This window comes from Puma concolor, chromosome D1 (genome assembly GCF_028749965.1).
Source record: "Puma concolor isolate L17-30 chromosome D1, mPumCon1.1.hap2, whole genome shotgun sequence".
NCBI classification, from domain to species: domain Eukaryota; kingdom Metazoa; phylum Chordata; class Mammalia; order Carnivora; family Felidae; genus Puma; species Puma concolor.
The window spans coordinates 104,735,680-104,762,083 of NC_141676.1; the positions used below are offsets into that span (position 1 = coordinate 104,735,680).

Here is a 26,404-nt window from a genome sequence, read left to right on the forward strand (position 1 = left end):
CAGAGCGGGCCCAGGAGGAGCAGCTTTGCAAAGCATCCAAGGTGGTCACTCCTCCCACCAGGCCTTGTTTTTTTCCCCCAACCCGTCCCCATCCCAAACGCACCTCTGGGAACGCAGGGTGTGGCCAGATCTATCCTCATTAGTTAATGAGTTAGGTTATTTGTTAATTTAAACTTATCGTTATCATCAGGTATATCTCATAAACACTTGATTAGTTAATGCACTCAAATAGAAATAAAAACTTCAATTAAACTGAACATTCACTACTACCATTTAGGGTCTTAAAAAAGGAAGAAAAAAAAAGAGAGAGAGAGAGAAAGAGAGAGGGGGGGAAGAGAAAGAAAGAAGTGTCTCCAAGAAGGGCCTCCTACAGGGCAAACTTCTAATTAAACAAATTGTCGATTTCAACACAATGAAAACTGATTTAGGAGTGTAAATTTAGTATTCCAGTCACTGAAAATAAAACCTCATGTTGTCGGTCTCCTACAGGCTGATTTCCTCAGATAGGGAAATGCAGAGGAGAGGAAGACAACGTGAGAAGGACCAAGAGCTGAGAAGGAAGAGCCAGCCAGAGCGTTTCGTTCTTTCATAAATAACATCTCCGCAGAAATCTGCGCGGCCTGTTCTCAAGCATCGGAGCAGCTCCTGTCTTGCGTCCTCCTTCACCCCACCCCTACCAGATTAGAAAAAAAAAAAAAAAAAATTAATCGCATATGATGACAAACTTGGCTCAGCACTCACTGTACCCACTGTACCCACAAGGCTGGCTCGCAGCCAGGCCTGGCCGGGTGCCAGAACTACAATAACAAACACAGGCCACGCTAGCCAAGAGGGGGTGGGGGCAGCCAGCGCGCCCAGCAAGGAAGTGAGCCAGGAGGAGCACCGTTCAAGCTCGGCCGAGCACAAGAAAACAGCAGGAATGTGCCTGGTCCGAGGGCAGCAACCACATTCAGGGGAAGGCGGGGGCACCGGGACCCGCACCCAGATCCCAGACTCGCTTCTCCACGGCCTGCCCCTTGGAATGGTCCCCGAGGTCCTGGAGCATCTATTGTTCTGCTAGGCTCTGCAGTGCGGCCACAACCCTCGGGGACGGTCTGTAAAGTGGGTCTGCACGGCACACGCTCAGGAGCCCGAGCCTGCTGACGGCTCCCAGCAGGGAGCCTGCAAAGCCCGGCAGCAAGAAACATGTCGAGTCCTCTAAACCGTCAACAGAGTTCTGTGATCGTGCAACGGAGAGAGGAGTCAGAACGTGTAAAACCCCACCTCCCTCGGCCCCTAGAATCCAACAGGAGACCCGGCACTGCTGCCCGGCCCTCCACACCCCTCCTCTGGGGCCTTCACTGCTTCACAGGGGGCGTGAATGATTCAGGAAGTGGTCCAGCCTCCCTCTCAGCTCGTGTTGCTATTTTATTTTCAAGACATCCCAACACAGGGGCGACAGGTACGCGGGAGAACGACACGGAAAGGAGCAGCAGAGAACAGAAATATCTAAGCAGGCAAGGAGCTGTCTGCAAAGGTGAATGAAAGCACTGTGACCCTCCCCCCCTCCCCCCGCCAAATCCTCTCTTCCAAGGACACTGGCAAGTGGGTTTCAGAGAGACAAGTCATTTTGCACAATCAGACTCTGTGTCGAGTAAGATATGAATGGAGAAGAAAGCCTAGGGAGACAGGACCCAGCTCCCAAAGCTGCCAGGACATCCGGAGGAGACCACGGGAGCCCAAAGTGGCATCTCAGGCAGGACAGGAGAGCACATCCCTAGGCGGTGGCTGGCTCCGGAGAGGGTGGTGCAAAGCCACTCATATTGTCTGAACTGGGGGCTCTGGGCCCACCAGCAAGTGCATAAGCAGTGCCTCTCCTCTCTGCTGCTCCCACTAGAGCCACCAATGCTGCAGAGACTAGCTTGCTCACATTCAGCCGATACGGGTCGGCGGGCTCCCGGCTGCCCCCCAGTGAACCTCTGGGTCACAGTCTAAACCGTTCGTCTTGTAGGAGGGAGCCGGCAGGAGACTGGAGCTCCCCTGACACAGTCTTAGCCCTCCCAGGCCACACTCACTCATCTGACCACCATCTACTGACTCCACTAACGTGCCTAGCAATGTGCTGTACGTAACGGGGACACCCCATCCCCAGTAGCTTACAGCCCAGCAGAAGAACAAAGGGAGAGGGAAACTCCATTTACAGAGAGCCTATCACGGGTCAGGCCTAGTGCTCAGGGTCTGAGGTGAGCCTCACAATTTCTCCAAGGTAGAGTCAAGCGCTCTCATCTTACAGATGAGGATACAGAGGCTCCGAAAGCTTATGTTTTTTGCCCACGATAACGTGGGCAGGAGGTAGGTTTCCAAATTTCTACCCCGGACTCCCAAGGAGGGGAGGTAGATAAGGCAGGTCCCTAAACAACCACAGTACAAAGAAGAAAGACTGTGCCCAGAGAGCTTCAGATAAAGAAATGCGGACACCCAGAAGCAGGCAGGACTGCTCCTGGCTGAAGGTGGGGAAGTGTGGAGGATGGCATTGCTAAGGGACCTCAGAAGATCCGGCAAGGCCGGGGAAGGGTTATTCAAGCAGAGGGAAGGGGGTGGACAAAGCCACGGAGCCCAGAAAGCAAGCTGTGTCAGTATGCACAGGGAGCAAACCAACAGACGGGTCTGGCTAGCGTGCTGGACTCAAGGAAGGGGCAAGGAGGAAGGATGCTTGCTGGGCCAAGTTCCGGAGTGGGCGAGGAAGCTTTAACCACAGGCTGAAAAGTGTGTTACCCGCGTGGAAGTGTCCAGCACCTCACTGTTGGGAGACCACACAGGGGCCCGCACCAGGAAGCACATAAAACAGAAGACCCACACTCTTGGCACTTGGGGGGTGGCCAAGCCGGTTGGCAGACAGCTTTGAAACCCCACACTGAACCCTAAACAACCTACCAAACTGAAGGGAAGCGAAAAGATACAGGGTGCAATTTATAAAAACAGGACAAAAGGAGTCCATGAGTCCCGAGCAGCTGCTGGACACAAGGGTATATGGACTCAGGACTCCAGGCCAATGTGGGATGGGTGGGCAGGACGAGGTTCAGTGGAACAAGGGGTGAGGGTGGGCGACCCCGCCGGGAGAAGAACGGAACACACGAAGATGTGCGGACAGAGAGCGCGTGCTGAGACAGACAGCCACCTTGCGTGGCACAGTGCCTGGATCTGGAAGGGGTTGGGGCACTTGAGGAGAGGCCGTGAGGGCCAGGGAGAGAGCATCCCATGCAGCACCGAGCCACACGGGCTCTGCAGCCAGACTGTGGTGACTGAAGCATAAAAGCACCCAACAGCATTGACATGACCGTGCGAGCCACGGGAAGACAGACTGCAAACAGCCAGCCAGACCAGAAGCTTCTGGGGTAAGGTGATGGGAACATGCTCCAGGGGCAACGTGGGGGAAAAGGAAGGTGAGATGGAAAATCGCCATTTCCGACACACCACATATACGCCAGGGCGTGTACGACAGACGCTTTTAACCTACATTCTGTCCCACGGTTTCTTTAAAAAAAGGACACAAGTTAGGCAACACCTGCCCTTTACAGATGCACAAAACGGGGTTCAGAAGACAGATCCACCCCAGGTCAGAAAGCACGTATTACAGATGAGGTTTGAACGTGTGCCTAATCCCAAAGCCCGTGCTCACTTCACAAATGCTGGAGGGCTAGTGCTGGGCGCAGTGTGGGACAAAGACATCCACACGTGACAGTAAGAAGATGGCCTCACCTCTCCCCCAAAATGTGACCCTAAGGTTGAAAGGCATGGGAATCAGAAGAAGAGAGCACTGGCCCTGACAGGGAAGTCTGAAGGCCTCTGCAACTGAACCCGGACACCCCGCTGGCCTCAGAGCAGCACCATCAGACCCGGTGTATCCTTCCCTCCGCCAAGGAGAGCTGGGCACGCTGCATGTCAGGTACCACCCCGTTTCCCGCGCTTCGGGAAACAGAGCAGCTTTGTCCCAAACATGGGCAAAACCCCCCGCAGCCACGCAGCCAACCCCGCTGGAACTGGGTAAAACTACCTTGCAAAAGACAGCACAAGGTAACTAGCTCTGTGTTCCTAACCTGTTCAAGTAAAGGCTCCCGTATTAACATGACCCCAACAGTCAGATTCATGAGACACTGAGAACCGAATGCCACAACCGTTGTGCTAATGCAACTGTCGTCTGCTTTGGAAGGGAGATCACACACAGGGCACTGGGGGCTAACAAAGCCCTAGGAAACCCAAGAGAGCACGAGGATGGGTTTGTGTGGACGGTCACACCGTTAGGACGAACTCTCTGCTCCAGGAACCTGGAGAGAGCATCCACGAAACACGGTGGACCACAAGCCCCGGCTGGCAGTGGGGACATCGGGCTCTGAGTGAGGGCAGGGGCAGTTGCCTGGGCTCAAATGGGCCAGTCAGGGCAGCATCGCCTACCTGAATGAGCCAGTAAGTGCATTCTTAGTCGCAAACTATCCAGGAACCGCTTTCCGCAGAGTTCACACCCGTACGTCTTCATCCCACTGTGCAGCTTCCTGTAGGGAGAGGAAAAAATAGGTTGCGGCTGCTCTGGCTGGACAGGAGGCAGGCCCACCCTCACCTGGGGGCTCTGCGGACATCCCTCCAGTAGGTGGGCAGGAGGGAGGGGAGGTGGAAGGCATGGGGGCTACAGATGGGCACTGATGGAGACATCCCCACATGCTCAGATGGCCGAACGCGCCCCTCTTCCCAGGGACCGCTGCCAAGGAAGAATCTATTCCTGGTCTTGCCCAAGAGCTAGAGAACAGGGCACTTCCTACTGCTTTACCCACTGGTACGCAGACCAAGGGGGGAAAGAAATCAGATCCGATTTCAGGGTGAGAAGGAAGAAGCACGGGACAGTCAGTCAGACATAACGCTCCCTGTCGAACTAGCACTGGGCGTCCTCGGAGGCCACCGGGCCTCTGCTCCCCTCGGCCAGGTCATGTCCCCCACTGCGCTGCAGTTGTGCACGTGCCGAGCTCCCCCACGACACCGTCAGACTCCGAAGGGGTAGCACGCGTGCCCTTTCTCTCTCCCATCCCCAGCTCCCACGACAGTGACTGACACATAGTAGGCTCCGAATAAGCTTATTAATGAATCGGTGCCTTTATGGACACAATAAAGCCGCTTCTCTCTTGGGGCATCCAGATGTACTCAGAGCCGCACGTACGTGTCTCTAACACGCATGCCCTTCCCCTAAGGCCCGGCTTAGAAGATGTCTTCCTTCTGTTTTGACCAGAGGTTGAGCCCTGACAGGAAGATTTCAAGAAACTGGGTAACATCACCCTACAAATGCAGAATGGTGCGGATGGTAACGGTCATTTGGTTTTCCAGGTGCTTTCACACACTTCGTCTCATTTTACCAACACTGCAATTCTGTGAGTCGGGCCTGACACACAGGACCACCCCCAAGAAGACAGAGGTCCCGGTAACAACTGCCCAGAGGCCCAGCCTGCAACAGAGCGCCGATCCCGAGCTGGACCTTTCGCCCCAAGCCCCTCTGCTCTGTCAGAGGCCGGCAGCCGAGTCGGGTAAGACGCCGGGGAGCAGGCGGGTAGCAAAGAGCTGAGCGGCGGGAAGAAGGTCTATGTGCTGTAGGCCGGCAAGGATCTGAGCCGCTGGCTGGCGTGTGGGCCATCCGGCCTGAACACTGACTTTCTTCCCACCCACACTCCCGGTGTCAGGCCCTTACTTGCCACCGCCAGATCCGGGATCCACCGCCGCCCCCATCTCTGTGCCTTCTTGCCCTACGGAACAGAGCAGGGAACGGCAGCCAGAGGCACGAGCTGATGGCAGTAGGGCAGAGAGTAGAGCATACACAGTCCCCTTGGAGTCGACAACCCACTGCAATCAGACGGTGACGGGCGAGGATCACGGTAAAAGGCTGGAGAGCTGCCGGCACACACGAGACCGCGGGCGTGGAGGGGAAGTGTTACACGCCCAAGTCCGCAGCACCCGGACCTGAGCCTCGGAGCCCAGATCACGACCACTACACCGAGCCACCCGCCGCCACCACCTTCCAATCCCCTAACGAGAACTCAGGGGCAAGTCAGAACCACGCAGGCCCCCAGGTGAGCCTCCTGAGTGCCACAGTCTGTGGGCCACGGTGGCTTGAGGATGGCACGCCATGTCCACGCCCAGCCCCCTTCACAGAACTCTTTCTCAATCAGGCTGTTGTGTTTGCTCGCTTTCCCTTTACTTCCTCGCCAAAAGCAACAAATAATTTCTCAATCACACACACACACACACACCCTCATCCCTGATACTGTAGTGCGCCCCACCCCCATATTATCTTACTCCTGGCCATGGCTGATCCAACCCAATTGGGAAATAGTAACCGTACAGAACATTTTAACTGAACATTCTTAACTCCAAATAGATTTCACAATGCTGGACACTGGGACATGTCCTAATAGCGTTCTGGGCAAACCATGTTTTTAAACACATGCCCAGGCAACTGAGTGTGTATGTGTGCGTGTAAACACATGATAGACAGTATTCCTGCCACTCACCCAGGCATGGCAAATGTTTGCTTTCCTAAGACATGTTCTGTGGAGCAGCAAAAACTCAATTCACAAATGGTTCGGCCGGTGAACCTCTTGCACGCATCCACGGTCATGTGTGGTGGAGGGCAGGGCATGGGTTTCCATCCCATCTATTTCCATCTTTTTCTTCACTCGCGATTTCTTACCTTCCAGGAGTGCCCACCTCTCAGGGAGCAGCTAAGCGGAGGACCAGCACCTATTTAGACAGGTTTCCCAAAAGGACCCTGGAGTGACCAGTCTTCCAGTATCAGCAGCCATCAACCAGGGTAAGCATCCCAACCCACCTCTTCTCCCTGCAGGCTCCAGACCAAATCTCTGACCCCGAGGAATACTTTCTGAGTAACCCCACTGCCTTCTTTCTGGATGTGAATGGATTTGCCTGGCAATCAGTGAAAGTGGCTTTCTTGGGCCACTGGACTAGCCTGGTGTGAAAGGCGGTAGACTCTTGCCCTTTGCTGGAGAGATAGCAAGGTACAGGGAAGGCTGCGGGGCCAGCAGTCAGAAGACCTGGCTCCTCAGCCTTACTCGGCCATTAACTTGCTTTATAACCTTGGACAAATCATGCTGTAACAACCTCTCTGCATCTTTTTCACCTGGGAAGTGATATGGGGGACTTCTAAGGCTTTGATCCCTTATGGAACCTAAATTTTAACAGTCAAAACTCTTACTCATGGGGTGCCTGGATGGCTCAGTCGGTTAAGAGTCTGACTCTTGGGGGCGCCTGGGTGGCGCAATCGGTTAAGCGTCCGACTTCAGCCAGGTCACGATCTCGCGGTCCGTGAGTTCGAGCCCCGCGTCGGGCTCTGGGCTGACGGCTCAGAGCCTGGAGCCTGTTTCCGATTCTGTGTCTCCCTCTCTCTCTGCCCCTCCCCCGTTCATGCTCTGTCTCTCTCTGTCCCAAAAATAAAAAAATAAAAAACGTTGAAAAAAAAAAAAAGAATCTGACTCTTGATTTTGGCTCAGGTCACGATCTCATGGTTCATGAGATCAAGCCCCACGTCAGGCTCTGCGCTGACAGCAGGGAGCCTGCTTGGGACGCTCTCTCCCTCTCTCTCTCTCTCTCTCTCTGCCCCTCTCTCGCTTGCAGGCAAGAGAGTGCTCACATGCGCACGCACTCTCTCTCAAAATAAACAAACATTATTAAAAAGATCTTCTTCCTATCATTTTGCCTAGTTTCCAAGGAATTTCCCTAAAGGGCATTATTATTATTATTCTCTCTGAACCACATTCCACTGTGTGATGTCCCATGACACCTAGGCAGCCAGGCTAGGATAGCCTAAACAAAAATCGACACCCAACCCTAAAATCGATACTCATTTTAAAACCTTCTAATCCAGACAACCTGAGTTTCTTCCTTTACTCACTTGTGGTCTATTTTTCAGTGAAAGAAACTTCTGGAATCCATCAGCAGCCTTTCTTTGGAACCATTCTGCTGCCACGCATTTCTCAGCCTTCAGAGACACAGATGTCCTATCTTGTCTGATCCTTGGGGTAAGGACACTGCCCTGTACCTGACCCACTAACTCAGCGTCCCACACAGGTTACCAGAGGTGAGTGTGGCATCCATGTGATCCACACGAAGTACAAGGACAAAAGTCCTGCCCCACTGCCAGAGAGACAAGGGCAAAGCACACTAAGTTCAGAAGAGAACAAGGAAGCACTTTATAGCCCTAGGAGTTGAGTGAAGCCCAGCACTGGTTTGCTCCTATCTTTCGTTACTGTTCAGAGCCCCAAGGGAAGGATGTGGAATGGAAAGGTGAACCCTTCCAACCCATAGAAAAAGGAAATGGCAGAGAAGAATCTGAGTGCCTTCAAGAGACCTGGCTACCAGCAGACTCTCTGTACAGCCTGCAGAATGACCAAGGAGGAAATAGAATTCCAGCTGGCTTCTGAGCAAAAGTGCAATTTGTATGAACCCATGGTCTCTCACTCTGCAGACCACAACCCCTGCCCCGCCCCCCGCCACTACCACTATACTATGCAAGTGATTTTGATGAAAATGGAAATTCTGTCCACCTCCCTCTTCCTCACCACACACGCATGTTTTCCCAGTCTGGTCTTGTCTTTTCGCAAGGTCTAACTTCTCATGGCCATCTGAGGTCACCAGCCTCCACTACAGCACAGGAAGGAAGGACAGGTGGGGACATCTTTGTGCCTGTCTGCATAAGTCCCTCGGTTTCACGCTCCCTTCTTTGAGAAGCAGTCCCGTTGCTGAACGCCATTTTCAGAGTAACCCAGTTTCAGCATGGCCCCAACACTTCTGTTCCATGCTTGCTGGAGGATCCATCCCCACTCATGCTTCAAGTCCCCGCCACGCCCTCCCCACCTCCTCCCGCCAAGCGGTAGTGCTGTCCCAGCACGGCCCACAATTGGCCCACTGGGCAAACCATCTTGAATGGAACAGATTTTCAATTATGTCCAAAAAGACAAAGAAAAAATTAACCTTTGGCAGGTTTCTAGCTATTTTCTCAAGAGAGCTGAATCATTATGAGAAATTAGAGCTAAGCAAATCTGAACCTTTTAACAAGTAACTAGAGAGAAAGACTCATTCCTTCTCACTGATTCTCAACCACACAACCCTCGCCAGTCAAGTCAAGCTAGCAAGATACATCGAGCCGTCTCTGTGCTACTGGAAGTCTGACAAGTCACAGATTTTGTCTGCTCTGGGCTATAAACTACATAACAGCAGACGCCATATTGATTTTCCCTCTTCTTCAAGGGGTCTAGTTTTATTTTTTTTAATTTTCTTGATGTTTTTTATTTCATATTTGAGAGAGAGAGAGACAGAGACAGCAAGCAGGGAGGTATAGAGAGATGGAGACAGAATCTGAAGCAGGCTCCAGGCTCTGAGCTTCAGCACAGAACCCAACGTGGGGCTTGGACTTACGAGCAGTGAGATCATGACCTAAAGTCATCATCTCGGTGAGATCATGAGCTAAAGTTGGACGCTCAACCGGCTGAGCCACCCAGGCGCCCCACGTAGGGTCTAGTTTTCAAAGGGATTTGCTCATTCCTGCTAAAGAAGCTCCTCCACCTAAGGTAGGCTCGAGGCATCCCTCCTCTCATCTTTAACAGTATTCCAAGCACAAGAACTTCATGGACACCTCCAACCCAGTGCTGAACTCTTGTCCTGTGGCTCCTGAAGTCTGCACAAGGAAGGCCAATGCTATTTCACAGCCACACAAAGCCTGAGCTTCAGACCAACCCATCATTCTCAAGATGAGCCTTCATCTCCCCAGTGTACCTAGAACGTAAGAGCAGAATGAGTGGCAGCAAAGAGAGACCCATGCCGTACTCCATCCTCCCCTCCAGACCCAGCTGACCGTAACAGTGCTCCCTAAGAGCACCTTCTGTGTCTACTCTCTGCAGGAAGATTTCAGCCTGTCTCTATGCCACAGAGCCAAGGGCCACAGGAAAAATGCTAGGAGAAGGGCCTGAAGGGGGGCTCCAGGCCCAGCAATGCCCACATTCCATTTCTTCCCAAGTTCCTTTGGCCAGAGACAGAAGCAGTCAAAGCAGGCCAACAGGAAGGTTTAGAGAGGGAATTCAGTTCCAATAACCCAAGAGCTACACTCCCTCTCTCCCTCCCTCTCCTCCTGGGGATCTGAAAGTGCCTGAACTGTGAGTTTTGCGAGGTGGACCAGCAGTGAGAACTTGAGTCTGTCCATGGGGAAAGTGAGTGGGAGGGAACTGCCCATCTTTGAAAAATAAAGTGGGGAATCCATCTTATAAGGACTTTATTAAGGTCACGTTTTTCTTGTTCTCAGCTTAAGTGATCCCATACCCTGAACAACATGTGGCTCCGGCCAGTGCGGCCTTCATGGTCCTTCCAACAATTCACCCCCTTCTTGGTCTGAGCTGTTCCACATGCAGAAACCACCCTAAAGCCTGGGGCTTTTGCCTTCTGATCCCATGACCATCAACTTGACCTATGCAGTGCTTCTAAGGGGTACTCAAAACAGGCAAGGACAAGACAGGAGATTCTGAGAGTCAGATCCCAAATGACGCTCTTTTCTCAAAGCCTGCTGCCCACATGGAAACCAATAGTCTCCAAGGTTCTCTTCTTACCATGGGAACCTAGCTACCACCAAACCGCCTTCTTCTTCCTCTCCCTGAGCAGGACCTGACCAGCTGGCAATGGCATGCTGCCTTGTGCCCCATGTGGCCATGAGATGAGGCAGGTCCCTTCACAGAGCTCTGCCAAGACTCTCAGTCTCAAAAGCAACAAATGATTCCCAAGCCCCATGGTCAGAGAACTCCACCCTGGCCTTGCTCACCTCTCCAACAAGAAACAGAACCAAGAGAGGGCAGAGGAAAGAGCTTATATACTTCGGCAATGGGCTTATTCCTTTCTCTAAGACTCATAAGTTCGAAACACACCTCCAATGTCCACTGACCTTTAATTCAAATGGCAAGAGGAAGACCATTCTTGGGTTCTGGGCTCCAATTTTTAGAAGACATGAATGAAAACTTATCAGACTATCAGGAATTTACTCCCCAGAGCAACTTCCAGGGAGATTTCAAGGTGTTTCCATATTCAGTTCAATCTCCTGAACTTTCTACACATGCCTTTCTGTGGGGAAGGGGTACTCTGAAAAGAGTTTGCTCTACTGAAGGCATCTACCCTAAACCAGGACAACTGGAATACTCAAGGAATGTTCCCTACCTTCTAAGGGTGACATCATCTTGTCCCAAGGGAAGGTCTCTTACGGCTACCATCAGTGACACATTCTAGTCCGAACGGGTCATTAGTCACATCCAGTATCATTCTCCTTAGGAACAAGCCACGTAGAAGTTCTTCAAAGCTAGAAGCTCTTTGAGGACAAGGAATAGGTGTCTATTTCTGCGCCTAAACCCTCAGCACAGGTGCAGACAACCGGAGCTATGAGAGAAGCTACTGCTAGGTAAGCAGTTGCCAACCAGCCTGAGACAAAAGGATACCTGGCCACTGAAACCCAGCCCTGGGACTGCCTGGGATCACAGAAGGGGCCTGGATTGCCCAGGGTGGGGGTGGGGGAGAAAGATTAGTTCTAATCTTGGTGGGGGAGTGGGTCACTTTCATTTTCTCAAGGCATAAAGGAAATTATCCTTTTACCCACTTTTTTTTTTTTAATGTTGAGATTAGACAGTCATTTGACAAGCTGTGAATGGGGAGCTGGTATTACCACAAATTATCCTTGTAGCGATAGAGTTCCTTGCTCCCTGACTAGTCAATATTAATAAACATTACCGAATGCTTTTACAACACAATTTATTTTTTAATATAGCTCTTTATGTATGCCATAAAGTAAATATACCAATAAAAGGCAAGGATTTCAAACAACAGATTAAAAAAAAAAAAAACAACCAAGAACTAACAGAGGGTTAGTTAACGCCTTCCGCGCCACAAGATAAGGGCTGACAGGACCCACAGAGCACACCCCTCTCCTGGGAACCCGGATCAGGGGAGCTCTGGAAAATGGTGGCCATTTGGTTGTTTTGGGGCCTTTTAAAGGGAGAGGGAGAGAATAGCAAAGAAGGCACGTCTTCTCAAGGATCTAGAATAAAAGTGTAACACATTGGCTAAAACACTGTTCTGGGGGAGGGGGTGGGCAGGAGACCCAGTGTTCACTCCAGCTCTGCTGGTAACCATCAAATGACCTTGGTCGAACCACTTACCCTCTGGAGGTTCCACCCTATGCCCTCTGCAATAATACAAGGGTTGAGTTAGATGATTTCTTAGGTCCTTTCCAATCGGGCTGACGACACTGAAAGGCTGTGGGGCCGACAGGGGCCTATGCTCACCAAATTACAACCACCTTCATGAAGTTTCCATCCCTGATTCATCCCCTCAGCCTCCATCATTGAGCCCAGAACAGAGGAAGGACTCAGTGCATTTTTGCTAAATGAATGAACAAACCAACATGAAGGAGAATGCAAAAAGAAAAACATAGAGGTTAAAAAAAAAGAGAGAGACACAAAACACTTCCAACATACACACATATCCGTACAAGAACAGCTGTCTCCATTGTCCGAAAGAGAAGGCCTCCATGGGGTTCTTAGAAGAAGACCATGCATCACGCATGGAGCTGACTAAAAAGCGGAAGGAGCTGTCCTGAGCCTTGAAAACAGGGGAAAGGACAATGGCATTCCCCGCGGCCATAACCACACCAAGTACAGGGCTCTCCGATAAGGCTGCCCGTGTGGGTGTTAAAATACCATGTCAGAAATGACAAAGGGGCACGCTAATCTCCCTGCAGCAAATGCTCCTTGAAGGGTCTTCGTGGCCACTGAGCACCGGGAGGCCTGGGCTTCAGGCTGTTACGCAACGGGGCCTTTGTTTTAGAAGACCGAGTCCTTGTAAGTCATTTATTTGAAATATCTCCATCAACAAATTTCACCAAGAACAAAAGTTTTTCATTTGGGCGCTGGGCTACAGGATGATCTTATCACACACAATCTCATACAGTCTCTTTCAACAAGGTCTTAGCGCGCTTATCTGTGAAGTTCCTAGTAGCCAAATATGATTGAAATGTTCTATTTATGCTCACTGGATTAAGGAGATGTTGCAAAACTGCACAAAAACCTGGCACGTGTAAGCAAGGTATTACAGCTTGGGCAGTTAAGATCTGAGGGAAAGGAATCAATACACACTTTTGTAGTTTTCTTTCTTTCTCCTTTTTTTTTTTTTTTTAAAGAAACCAGGAAAGTTGTGCTTTTTGAAAAGGGAAGAGGAAAAATAGTAAAATGCCTTAAGATTTATAGCTTCTTAGAGCTTTTTCCAAACCCAAAACAGAGCACCAGGATGCATGCTTGGTGACGTCAGCCCAAAGAAAACAAAAATAAATCCCAAATATTCTCTCCAGACCCTAAAAGGCCCTATAAGGGAACTGAACTATGGTTATAGATGAGCAGGCATTTTGTTTTTTTCCCCCTCACACCCCTAAGAGGCTTCCATCTTAACCAGCACGAAGAGACAATTTCTCAGAAAACTGTTTTTGAAAAGCTACAAATTCCTCCTTTATCTTCCTGTGTTTCCTGGGTGTGGGGAGGCAGCGTTGTTTCCTGGTAATCGAGGCTCATTTTTACACACTCTCACTTCGGCCACGAAGCCAAGATGCTACCTTCAAACCCCACACACCAGCCACAGATCCTCAGAGACTGTGGAAATTAACTGAGGTTTATTAAGGGCCTAAGAAAGTTCCCTTCGAATTAAAGCCCTCTGAAAACCTCCTTAATGTATATTGCCTCATTCTTTCTGCTTTAGTACACTGAAAATTAAATTACTTCTCTATGAGGATTCTAAGCCGTTAGAGCCATCTTTCTCAACATCAGTTATGAACACAAGATAAGAGATTGGGCAGATGAACCTGTAGGGACACCAAGGCACACTGTGGAAATTACTGTCATTTTAATGAAGGAAAAGGTAAAAAAAAAAAAAAAGATATCCACCTCTTTTGCTGATTATTTTTTTCTTCCAAAAAAATGTAAAAAAGAAATCTAGTTAACTGAGGTTTTCTAAGAATAATGCTAATGCATTTATAGATCGCATCTGACTTCGAAAGGGATGCTGAGGGTCATCTCAACCATCCTGTGACTGGGGAAGAAAGTGCCACCCCCATTTTGTGGATGAGGAAACGGAGGCCAAGTGACTTACTCTCCTCTCCCATGGGAGCAGGTGGAAGTCTCTAGACTTCTCACCTCGGGATCTACATTCACATTTGCCCACCTGCAGAGGGTCTATCCATCCCACCCAGAATGTTCTCCAAGAGCCCCCCGGCAAAAGGCACAGGAAAACCATCAGCAGGAAAGGAAGCACTAAGAGCACACCCAGGATTCACAGGACCCTAATCAGAGGAAAGCAAGAAGAAAGGAGCCGCTAGGAAAACAGAAGCCAAATGATGACACCCAGGGTCCACAGACAGGCTGAGTCTCGGGGCAACTTTATAACCTCCTACAGAGAAGACCTCAGGGAAGGTACACTGCCCTCATTCCTTGATGCTTACTATTTTACACTCCGTCTGTTAATAGCCTACTGTGTGTGCCCAGCTCTGGAAAAGTAAGACTGCACTTGAACGGTGCTCCGTCAAGGTGGGTTATACATCAACACTACTCTGCATTACTGCACTTGACTGGTTCCCTTTCCAGCACTTGGCACAACTTACAGTTAACATAGTGGGTTTCCTACAAGGGTTCCTCGCCTCTCCTGGACGGCACGCCACCTGGACAGAGACCACTGTCTGCTGCGTCCTCACCGTCTGGCACAGTGCCAGGCTGCTTTGGTACAGAGCAGGCATTCAATGCATTTGTTTTAAAGAAACGGCTTTGCTGAGATACCATCCACATGCCGTAAGATCCACTCTTTTAAAATATACCATTTGGGGGGTTTTAGGCCATTCACTGAGCCGTGCGACCATCACCTCTGTCTACTTCCGGAAGATCTCATCACCCCCAAAAGAAACCCTGTACCTATTAGCAGTCACTCCCCATTTCCCCTCACTAACCCCCCAGTCTCTGGCAACCCCTAATCTACTATCTTACTCCATGGATTTGCTCATTATGAACATTTCATACAAATGGAAGCATACAGTGTGCGGCTGGCCTTTTACGTCTGCAAGAATTCACTTAGCGTGATGTTTTCTTTTTTTTTTTTTTCCAACTTTTTTTTTTTTTTTTTGGGGGGGGACAGAGAGAGACAGAGCATGAACGGGGGAGGGGCAGAGAGAGAGGGAGACACAGAATCGGAAACAGGCTCCAGGCTCCGAGCCATCAGCCCAGAGCCTGACGCGGGGCTCGAACTCACGGACTGCGAGATCGTGACCTGGCTGAAGTCGGACACTTAACCGACTGCGCCACCCAGGCGCCCCAGCATGATGTTTTCAAGATTCATCCATGTAGTAACATTTATCAGTGCTTCCTTCCTCTTTATGGCAAGATAATACTCCATTGTATAGACATACCACATGTCATTGACCCATTCGTCAGTCAGCAGACACTGGGTTGTTCCTGCCTTTTGGCTGCTATGAATAACGTGGCCAAGAATATTGGCTTACAAGTTTTATCTTTGGACATGGGCTTTCACTTTCACTTCTCGTGGGTATATGCCTAGGAGTGGAACTATTGGGTCATCCGGTACCGCTATGTTTTTAACGTTTTAACTGCCAGACCGTTTTCTAAGGCGGCTGCACGATTTTACATTCCCCTCGGCAATGTACCAGGGTTCCGATTTCTCAGTGCATTTTTGGACTAAATGAATAAATGAATGAGGATTCCTTCTGCTGTAGAAGCCAGCCGGGAAGCGGATAAACTTCCAAGGCTCCTCTGGTAAACTAGCATCTTCGTCTGCAGACGTGACATGCCACACTTGTGTTTAACAGAAATCCCAAAGAAGGCTATTTATATTTAGCTCATTCCAGAGAGAGAATCGAATGAAAAATTAAGACAAGGAAAGGAAAACACCAGACAGCCCAAAGCGGGTACTACCTTCTGCCTTCCCATGTGATTTCAACCCCGACCCTCCACACCCCATGTCCAGGCTCAAAAATTTAATAACACACGCTCCTTAAACACATTTAGATGAAAAAACAGGAGCAGGATCCCAGCTCAACGGCAGCTGACTTTGATTTGGTCGGCAGTGAGGGGAGCTTTATTTGACAGCCCTGTTGTCTGTGACAGGAAGCTTGGAAATGTATTTAATAATACTTAAAACCAAAACACACACACAAACAAAAATATCGCAGGCAAATCCAGCAGGGAGACCCACAGTGCTGGAAACGACTGAGAACATGGGCAAGCCAAGAGCAAGGGCTGGCTTCTCTTCCTGAGCTTGCTGGAGGGGGGCAGGGTGTCCTGGAGAGGGCTTCAGGGACAAGTTCTGCTAAGGGCTCCCCAAACTTCTCTCTCCCCCTTGCCTTTCTTTGTCAAGAGAAGGCAGCCGTATTCCTTTCTGCACAGACTCCTTGCAAAGAACAAACAAACAAAGCCTGGGACAGAGCAAGGCCCCTGGCAAGCTGCAGGTAATTAAAACGGCCTGTAAATGCCCCAGCAGAAAGCACTTCAAAGAGACAGTAATTCCAGCAATGGCCAGTCAAGACTGTGTGGTGTAAAAATTATGAGTTTTCCCAACAGGGAGCTTTGTGTGAAAAGGACAGGGTTTGGTGGCAAAGGGAGGGTGAGCCACACAGAGAAGGCTTACAATTGGTGTCCGGACCCAGTGTGTGAGGGAGGGACTGTGTGTGTGTGTGTGTGTGTGTGTGTGTGTGTGTGTGTGTGTGGCATGCACGCAGGCAAGAGAAAGGGGGACGGTGTGCGTGTGTATGTGTGAGAGCACACATTTATCAATGCCGAGACGCTCCAAGCGTGTGGGCATGGAGATAAAAGGCAAAATAAAATAAAAGCAACAGATACGCATCCTCTCCCCTGCTGGGCCTTGTTGTCACGGGGTGTAGCAGGAGGCTCCTCAGGCTCCTGCCTTGAGAGCCTGCAGAGCTGAGCCCAGGGTGCTGGAAATGCTGAACACCAAGCACCCCGGGCCCGACGACGGCCAAGGTGCGGTCGGCTCTCTGGATGCGACTGTGTCCTTTCCATCTCGCCAAGACACGCGCTTACCAGCAGCACTCCGCATGCTAGGTTGTCTTACAACAGGATGCAGAAGAGAGGTTCCCGAATCTGACCCCGATCACACTTGCCGTATCTTCCATACTGCCCGCCTGGTGTCCCGGGCTCAGAGGATGCTACGGCCAGCCCACGGCGTGGGACTGATGCACACTCATCATACGGGTGGCAAGCTCCATGCACAGGGACTCTGGTCTCGCTCTTCTCACACAGAAAATCCAGCCTGACGTGCTTGTCGGTAATCACCTGACCACGACACTGTACATCTTTCTTTAAAGGCTTGTCGCTAGTGCATTTTTTTTTTGCCTGTATTTTCCCTGCAGAGCCCTGATCACCACAAAGAGACATTTCACCAGGCAGGGGAGCCATTGTCATCCTGAGGGAGCCCCCGTGGTCCCTCCGCCCCCAAAGCTGCTCCGCGTTACCCCTAGCCTTTGACGTGTGTCTACTGCCACACCAACGGCACTCGGGTGCACCTGCTTGCGTGTCTGTCTCTTGGACTAGATGCAAAAGCACCTGAAGGCAGAGCTTTGCCTCATCCCTCTACATCGTCAAGCCCAGCAAAGGCACAGCATCGGTGGGTGCTCACGACGTGTTTTGGGTGAGTGGGTGGGGACGTGCGTCCTGGCCACAGTGCGGGTCATGAATCAGTCAGGACCTGTGCAGACAGCATCCTGCGTGCAGCCCGGCACCCCACCGTTCCTCACCTTCCTCGGCCAGCCAGGAGTGCATGTGGCCACAGGAGCCCGCGGAGGGAAGGTGGAGGCGAGCCCAGGCTCACGGAGGCAGCACAGAACCAACACCGGCCAGGGGCTTTATTTCCCCATAAACCAAGTCCTGCTCTGCCTCCCTCACAGCGCCACTCACTAACTCCTCCCCGACATCACTGGCTTTAAGCCCACACATAAAAATGTCCTTTACTATTTTTATTTAATGAGCTTTCATTTTCCTCCCCCTCTTCGTAAATGAGAAAGGAAAGCCCACCTCCTAATGGGGATGGGGGAGAGGAAGCAAAGTGGAATCTTTTTAAAATGGGCCATAACTTCATGAAAAGCTTTCTCCTCACCAACACCCCCCCCCCCGCCATCCACGCCACCCCACCCCCACGCCCTCATGCCCTTCCATCCCTCCCGCATCTTCCATTCTCGCCATTCAAAACAAGATGCATGGATTCTGGACATTTGATTACTTTTAAGTATATATTTTTCCCTCAAATAGACTGAATACAATGGTTAGGAAATGTGACAGAAAACTATTCTGAGTCATTTATTGCCTTAATACCCACCTTTGTCCAACAGGCAGTTTTGACAACAGCGATAAATTCCAAATTTATGTCAACAGAGCATATGTTGAACACCTCATTTCTGAGCTAAAGCGGCATGCTGCCCTATAAATCACCGTTCTGTTTGAAATGAAAGTAGATTACAGGCCTGTGTTATTGAGCAGTTAGAGCTATAGTCATATAAATCAGAACTTTTAACTCTAGGCAATCCGTTGTGCAATTAACTAAAGGGTACTTTGTCATTTCAAGGCTTGTGCACAGGCTTGGCAGGGCTCAGAGCTACCGGGGAAGGGGCAGGAAGGAAAAAAGTTTTTAGGCCACAGGAAGGTTCTCGACTACTGATACACCACGCCCCACATCGCCTCATCCCCCAGCCGCCACCGTGAGAACCTGCCAACACGGAACCCTGGCCAAGGCAACCTCACAACGAGAGCTGCCACAAAGACAACATCACACCGAGGGTTGTCACCAAGTCGGCTCTGGATGCCCGAGCGCCTTCTCGTTCATTAACTGAGCACTTCCTGGACACAAGCCACGTGCGTAACATTGTCTTAGGTGCTAACATGATTCCAGAGACACGAGAAGTGATAACAGTAATGCCAACGACAAAATTAAAATAACACTGATCAATGCAAAAGAATTAGAAGAATCCTAGACCTAGCTGAAGCACTATTCTGTGCATTTTTATGCATCATTTCATCCAATCCTCAGAACAACCCTAGGAAGCCTTTGTTTTTATTTTGTTTTGTGGAGCTAGAAACTGAGGCATCGGCACCCTGGGTGGCTCAGTTGACTAAGCATGCAACTCTTGATTTCGGCTCAGGTTATGATCCCATGGATCAAGCCCCATGTTAGGCTCTGTGCTGAGCGTGGAGTCTGCTTGAGATTCTCTCTCTCTTTCTCTCTGCCCCTCTCCCTGGCCCACACACACTCTCTCTCTAAAAAAGAAAGAAGGGAAGTAAGGAAGGAAGGAAGGGAGGGAGGGAGGGAGGGAGGAAGGAAGGGAGAAATATATTCCTCTAAGCTAATTGGGCCATTCAGAATAAAAATATATATTTTTTTTTTAAAAAGAAGAAACTGGGGCACCTGGGTGGCTCAGTCAGTTAAGCATCCAACTTCGGCTCAGGTCATGATCTCACGGTTCATGAGTTCAAGCGCCGCGTCGGGCTCTGTGCTGACAGCTCAGACCCTGGAGCCTGTTTCAGATTCTGTGTCTCCTTCTCTCTCTGCCCCTCCTCTCCTCACACTGTCTCTGTCTCTCTCTCTCTCTCAAAAATAAAATAAACGTTAAAAAAATTTAGAAAAAGAAGAAACTGAGGCACAAAGAAATAAATAGGCTGCCAGGGGTCATAGAACTTGTAAGAGGCAGAGCCTAACATAAACCAAGTTCACAGAGCACAGAAGTTTAACAACTCGGATTCTGATGCCGATCCTGACTACAAATTCCAGGTCTACCAACATAGTAGCTTTAAGACACTGGGGCTCTATAAGCCTCAGTTTTCTCATCTGTCAAGGGGGGGTAATAAATTGTTACCTCAGAAGGCAAAAAAAAAATGACATTGTGCACACAAAAGAGTGAGCACAGCCTTAAGAACATAGTGTTTTAAACAAATGTTAGCTAGTATAAGGCTGAAGAAGAAAGATAAACCCTATCGCTGCCTGGCCAGTTCACAACCAGGCTGGTGAGAAAGAGACAAAGAAAGAATCTTGAAAGCAGAATGTAGGCATGTGCCAAAACGTCACCAAGCGGGCAAGTGTGAGTGCACAGAAGAGAGCAAATCAGCAGCGGGTGGTGTGGCTGGAGGCGGCCTGAGGACACGGTGAGACTGGGCGGGTCCCTTGGAGTGGTGGGGGGGGGGTAGGGGGAGGTGGGCTTTGCGGGCTGTGAAGGGCTCTATCTACCCATGTCAGGGAATAGTGAAAACGGAAAGGCCTTGGATGAGGGAGATCTCCATGTGATGGGTGCACCACAGGAGCCAAGCCCTGCCAATATGAACCAGTCGTGTTGGACCAGCCCGTGGGAGCCCGGCCCGGTCATCCACAGCGGTCAGGTGGAGAAGTGCGCAGGGATGAGCCTGCAGGGACCACACAGCGGTCTGGTTATGCGGAGTCCTAAGACACAGGCAGACTTCATTGCAGTCCTCAAGCAGCTGCCAAAACACGCTCCTTGGAACAGAGGGGCCGGCTGGGAAAGGAAGGCTCCGATGGGCAAGGACTGTGGAAAAGGAGGGACCGAGGAAAGTGTACAAATTCCACATCGAGAATGAGGAGACATCCAAAGATAGTAGCCGGGTCAGCCTTCGAAAGCAAAATGCCAACATCCCTGCCATGCACCTGTAAGATACCTCTGTGCCCCCCCCCCCCCCGCCCCAGAAGGTCCAGGAAGAGAAATGGGAACAAACTGCCTGCATCACCTGACCGGCACCCGTGCCTGGCTCCATGGAGTTCAAGCTACCACGGAAGGAACTCAAACGAGCTGCCGCCTCTGTCTGAAACCCGGCCGCAACGTCCACCCGATTCAAGAGGCCAACATCTACTCATCAGGATGCAGATGGAAAAAGGGATGTGTGGGGAGGGGAGCCGCGGTGTTACTTCTTTCCCTCTGTCGCCCTGAGCTGGTCACCCATGCAACACGGCTGGAGGGGGCAAGAACATGCAGGTCCCTTTTCTCTCTCATGAGCCTGGACAGGCTGAGAATCAGTTCGGTGTTTGCTTGGCATGGTGCGTGATACCACAGCAGCACGAGACCATAATCTGCCCCCGAAAACTTACCGCCTAAAGAGAGAAGACGATACACAACAGAACACAAACCCATTCTGAGCCCGCGCGCCAAGTGGTAGGTCCTGACTACAGTCGCCACATGCAGAGTCCATGGGAATCGACATGCCAGAGGCCTCCCTGAGCAGGTGGGCTCTAGGCTGGGCTCAGAAGACACCAACGATCAGGGCACCTGGGTGGCTCAGTCGGTCACGCGTCCGACTCGTGATTTCGGCTCAGGTCATGCACGATCTCACGGCTCGTGGGTTCGAGGCCCGTGTCGGGCTCTGCGCTCACGGCGTGGAGTCTGCTTGGGATTCTCTCTCTCTCCTTCTCTCTCTGGCCCTTCCCCACTCTCTCCCTCTCTTTCTAAAAAAATAAATAAAGCATTTTAATAAAAACTAAAAAAAAAAAAAGGAGACACCAAGGATCATGCAGGCAGAGATGAGGGTGAAACGGGCACTAGAAAAGCATCGTTCCTGTACAAGGTGGGGGAGGAGGGGGCAAGCCAGGGACAGGTGAGCGGGAGGCGAGCTGGATGTTGAGGAGTCCGTGAAAGGAGTTTAGCCCAGTTAGGAGTTAGCGCTAGGATGGGAGCAGGTCGGGTGCAGAGCAGGCACAGAGGGAGCCATCCCAGGTCCCTGACAGAGGGGGGAGGGGGCCGTAAGGACAGCGGTGGTTCCAGAGCAGAGGTCAGGCGTGCTCCAGAAGCCCGCGAGGCCCACCCTTCCGGTCATGACATATGGCACTGAAGAACATCTGGCCTGGGACGCCGGCCAGACACTCCCTGACGTCCCCCACAGCCTCCCATTCACAGACAAGTGGATTCCACGCAGGATAGGACGGAGCCTTCCTGCCACCCACTCTGTGTCTGGTCACTTGCCAGGGTGCTCTGTCTTGCTCCGTCGCTGAATGCCAACAAAGCAAGAAAGCGCCGGCCAGAAAGCGGCACCCTCTCTGAGAATCCCCTACTTCACACACGCGGACGAGCAGGCCATGTGGCCACCACACACCCCTTCTCTCACCATCTGGCTGAGCGAACGGCTGGTCTCTGAGGAAAAAGATGCAGGGGGGAGGAAAAACGGGGGAAATCTCTTAGAGAGATTTGTTTAATATCTGAAAAGTCGGGGAGCAGACGAAATGTGCAAGTTTCACTTAGAAAATCTTTCAGGAACCGTTACAGTAAAATGAGGCTTCCGATTTCCAAACAAAGCTGAAGCAGTCAGACCGACCAAGGAGGCAGAGCCGGCTCATGGAGGACCCTCGGAGAGGGCCAGGAAGGGTGATTAAAAAAAACTGTGGGGTGCCGAGGGGTCACAGGGAGGCCCCTTCACCCTTCCTCTCAGAGGACCAGCTTGACCAGTGAGCACTGGAAGGTCCACAGATCAAAGGAACAGCCTGGAAGAAGGGTCCTGCAGCCGCAGACGTGCGGCCTGCATGTTCTAGGGACCCTTCATTCTCACATGTCCACTTGCACCCCACGCTTTTCATCTTATAAGTCCTCACAGAAACGCCTCTGGAGGAGGAGGAGGTTGGCTCCACCTCTATCTGAGACAGAAAACTGGGCAGAGGAGACAGGTAAGGAAGAAGACGGTGGGGATATGAGCAAGGAGCTACCCTAAGAGGAAGGAAACAGGGAGCCACAGTTCCATTCATTCGAGCTGACAAATATTTATTGCCTACTAAATGCAAGGCATGGTGTTAGCCACCGCGGAAAGGTGCAAAGAAATGTAATACATAGGCTGTACCCTCAAGGACCTTAAAACTTAAGTAGGAAACCCAACACGTATGCATGTAAAAGATGAAAAACCAGTGCCAGCCAATAACAGACGAGGGGGACGGGGGAGACGCAGGGCTAAACGTCAGATGAAGATGCTAGAAGTTTCTAATGTGGGCTCCTAGCAACAAAGCAGAAAATAGCCCCTTCTCCGTCCGAGGCTTGTTGCTGTCTGGGACAGCAAACTCCCATGTATCCCTCCTGCAGCTCTTACGACCTCTCCTGCTCCATCACAAAACCCTAAGCCCATCAAGCTAGAAACACTAAGCCTACACACTCTTCAATCACATGGCTGGCTTTCCTCTAAAATGGAACCTCCCCCCACCCCCCGGTTAAACTCCAATGGCCCGAAGAGTTGTCCCCTGCTCTCCCATGCCACCTGCTTTTCATTTCATCTGGGAAAGAGAGGACCAAAGGTGGGCCTATCAATACCTCCCAGTCCTGACAGGCCACTCCCCAAGCCACCCAGAGGCCACTTCCTCGCTCGCTGCCTTTTTTTTTTTTTTTTTTTTTAGTTTATTTAAGAGAGAGAGAGAGAGAGAGAGAGAGAGAGAGCGCATAAGCAGGGAAGGGCCAGAGAGAGAGGGAAAGAGAGAATCCCAAGCAGGCTCTGCGCTTTCAGTGCAGAGCCCAACGTGGGGCTCAATCTCACAAGCTGTGAGATCATGATCTGAGCCCAAACCAAGCATCGGATGTCTAACCTACTGAGCCACCAGCTGCCCAGGAGAGCAGTGCTCACCCAAGCCATCTCCTGCCTACCTCTCACCAATGCAGAGCGTGGGACTGGCCACACTCATCACCAGAACAGCGGAATGTGCTGAGAGCAGCCAGGCAGGACCTTCCCCCAACTCTGCACCATTCAGTGGAGGAGGAGGGACCCGCCATCATGGTCTCAGAAAGCCCCCTACTTCCAATGGACTAGTTCTCCATCAGCACTGATACACTGTTTCCTCCACAGACCCCATCCTTCTCCTCTCTGCCCAAAGACAAGAACCTGGTCAACCTTAATGAGATGAACTATAACAGAGTGGACAGAGTACTTTGTAGCCCTTCCAGAAGACACAATCTAACTCACGTGTTAACTGTCTTGCCAGAAGCCTCCAAGTCTCTTTCTACCGGGCTAGAAGGATCCAGATGTGTCATGGCCTGGAAATCCTCAGATCTAGTCACGTAAATACTTATTTGCCATATAAACATCCATATCGTGTAACTTGGGTATACCCGTGTGGCCAAATTCTGTCTCCAGTGAGGCTGAGACATGGAAAGTTCTATGGGCAGCCTGCTCACTTTTCTTACTTACTCGCGCTCCCTTTCCTTCCCAAGACACCTGCATCTAGAAGAGGACAGGACAACGGGGGAGGAAGGGAGCAGGGAGTGGGACTCAAGGGCTTCTTTAACAGGCTGGTGGCTGTGACCTTCATCATGACAATGAGGTTTCATTTCTCTTTCGGTAGCGAGATGAGAGCAGCAGACTTCAAATGGTAGATAATGGTTGGTCTCCTGAACAATGTACCCCAAAGGTCACCCCTGCACATAAGGAATAAGAAAAGATACAGATGCAGTGTTTGTCTCCATAATAGTTTAACCTTCTAAGAAGCAGAAGGTCTGGGAGGTCCCTGGGCCTTCTATGCATCCAGGAATAAACGTATTCAAGCATTACAGACAGATCACCTAGAATATTTGTAAAGACTTCCAGAGAAGAAATGTCACACGGGACATGGGGCAATTGTGGAGATCTGGGGAGGAGAAAGAGGACAGTTAAGAGCTGTCCGAAAGCCCAGAGACACACTGGCCCGACCTCCGAGGAGACTGATGCCCTTCAGTTAAATCTACACTGGAATGTTAAAAATAAAACTAAGACACCCAAGACAAAGTCAACTTCAGGAGACGCTTTCCCCAGGTTCCGTGAAGGGGAGTAAAACTCCCCAAACCAAACCTTTCAATGGGCAATATTCTACCTGATGATTCGCTTCATTCATCTCTAACAGTGGGAAGCTGAGCTCTGTAACTACCACACAATTCACCCACAGCCCCCAAGCTGACAATACGAGAAAGACAAGAATCTTAGAACATCCCAAAGCCAGTAGGGAGAAAAGCTCTCAGACAGTCATGAACTCGTGAGATCTTCCACAGGCCACACGAGTTCCCGAAGTCTGTTTCCCCATCTGTCAAATGAGGATGGTCTTTCTGACTCTGATGACCAAAGATCTGTGATCTATGAGCTCATGAGCCCTTCCCCTTTAGGGGGACAAGAGACCCCATTTCTACAGCTGTTCTTGGGTGGCCCTACACGGAGCACCCTTACCCTCCAAACAATGGTAAATAACTTCCACAAAACACCAAGACAGAAGGATAATGCTATTTTTAGCCCTTCCTGGGAGAATCTACTTATTTTTAAAACTTCCACCAGGTTGTTCATACAAGGAAGACCAGTTCATTAAAAGAAGGACCTGAGCAAAGGAAGGCAGGGAACAACATCAGAACCCCAGACATCACTCCCGTCAGGCTCCAATCCTATGGCTGTCCCCCAAGGCAAAAGATTTCAACTGCATTCCATGCAACCTACCTCCCTTATTTAGCCAGAGCCCCACCATGACGTTCCAAACCCACAAAGCGGATTCACAGCTCTGCAGAGGAGAGCCATCCCAGAAGAAGGACCTGAGGTACAGGGTAGGGAGGGGTGATTTCCTATGAGCTGCACAAGAAGCTGGGCAGGATAAGAGTCAGTCCCACTTGGCTTCCCTGGGAGAGGGGAGAAAGGTCGCTTCCTGCTGCTGGAGCTGATGAGAACAGTAGAGAGAAGTGCGCTGCCACCCATTGGTCCCGAGGACCAGCCCTTCAGTCCTCTCCCACCTTGCCGTATTAGTTTCTCGTGGCTGCTGTAACAAATTACCATACATTTTGCAGCTTACAACACAAACGTATAAGCTCACAGTTCCGGTAGGCAAGAAGTTTAAAATCGGTCTCCCCGGGCTAAAGTAAAGGTGCCGGCACACCCACGTGCCCGAGGGAGGGTCTAGGAGAGCTTCCAGAAGTTGCTCTCATTCTTGGCCTTCATTCATCCATCCTCAAAGCCACGGACCTCAGGCTGAGTTTCTCCCAGGCTGCCGTCTCTGGTTCTCAGCTTCTGTCCTCCCAGCTTCTTGGATTCTGACGATGACTCTCCGGCCCCCCTCTTCTGCATTTAAAAGCCTTTGTGGGTACAGTGACTACTCTGGACCCAACTGGAATAATCAAGGATGATTCCTCTACTTTCAAGCCAGCTCACTGGCAACCTTACTTCCTTTTTGCCAATAAACTAACACATTCACGGGCTCCAGGGATTGGCATATGGACATCTTGGTGGGGGGAGGGCACTATCCTGTCTACCATACTCACTAACCATACATCTTTAGGAGCAGGTTTTTATTCTAATCTTCTGCCTGATGCCCTGAG

The 26,404-nt window shown here is 50.8% G+C and overlaps 1 protein-coding gene across 6 annotated transcripts in view; it reads right to left on the minus strand.

The window, feature by feature from the left end:
• ZBTB16 (zinc finger and BTB domain containing 16) overlaps positions 1 to 26,404 on the minus strand; it is a 194,560-nt gene that overhangs the window by 90,153 nt on the left and 78,003 nt on the right. For all 6 annotated transcript variants that reach the window (XM_086679072.1, XM_086679067.1, XM_086679069.1 and 3 more), the window contains one exon: positions 4,432 to 4,529. In XM_086679072.1, coding sequence (XP_086535198.1) covers positions 4,432 to 4,529 — 98 coding nt within the window. The remainder of the gene's footprint in view (positions 1 to 4,431; positions 4,530 to 26,404) is intronic.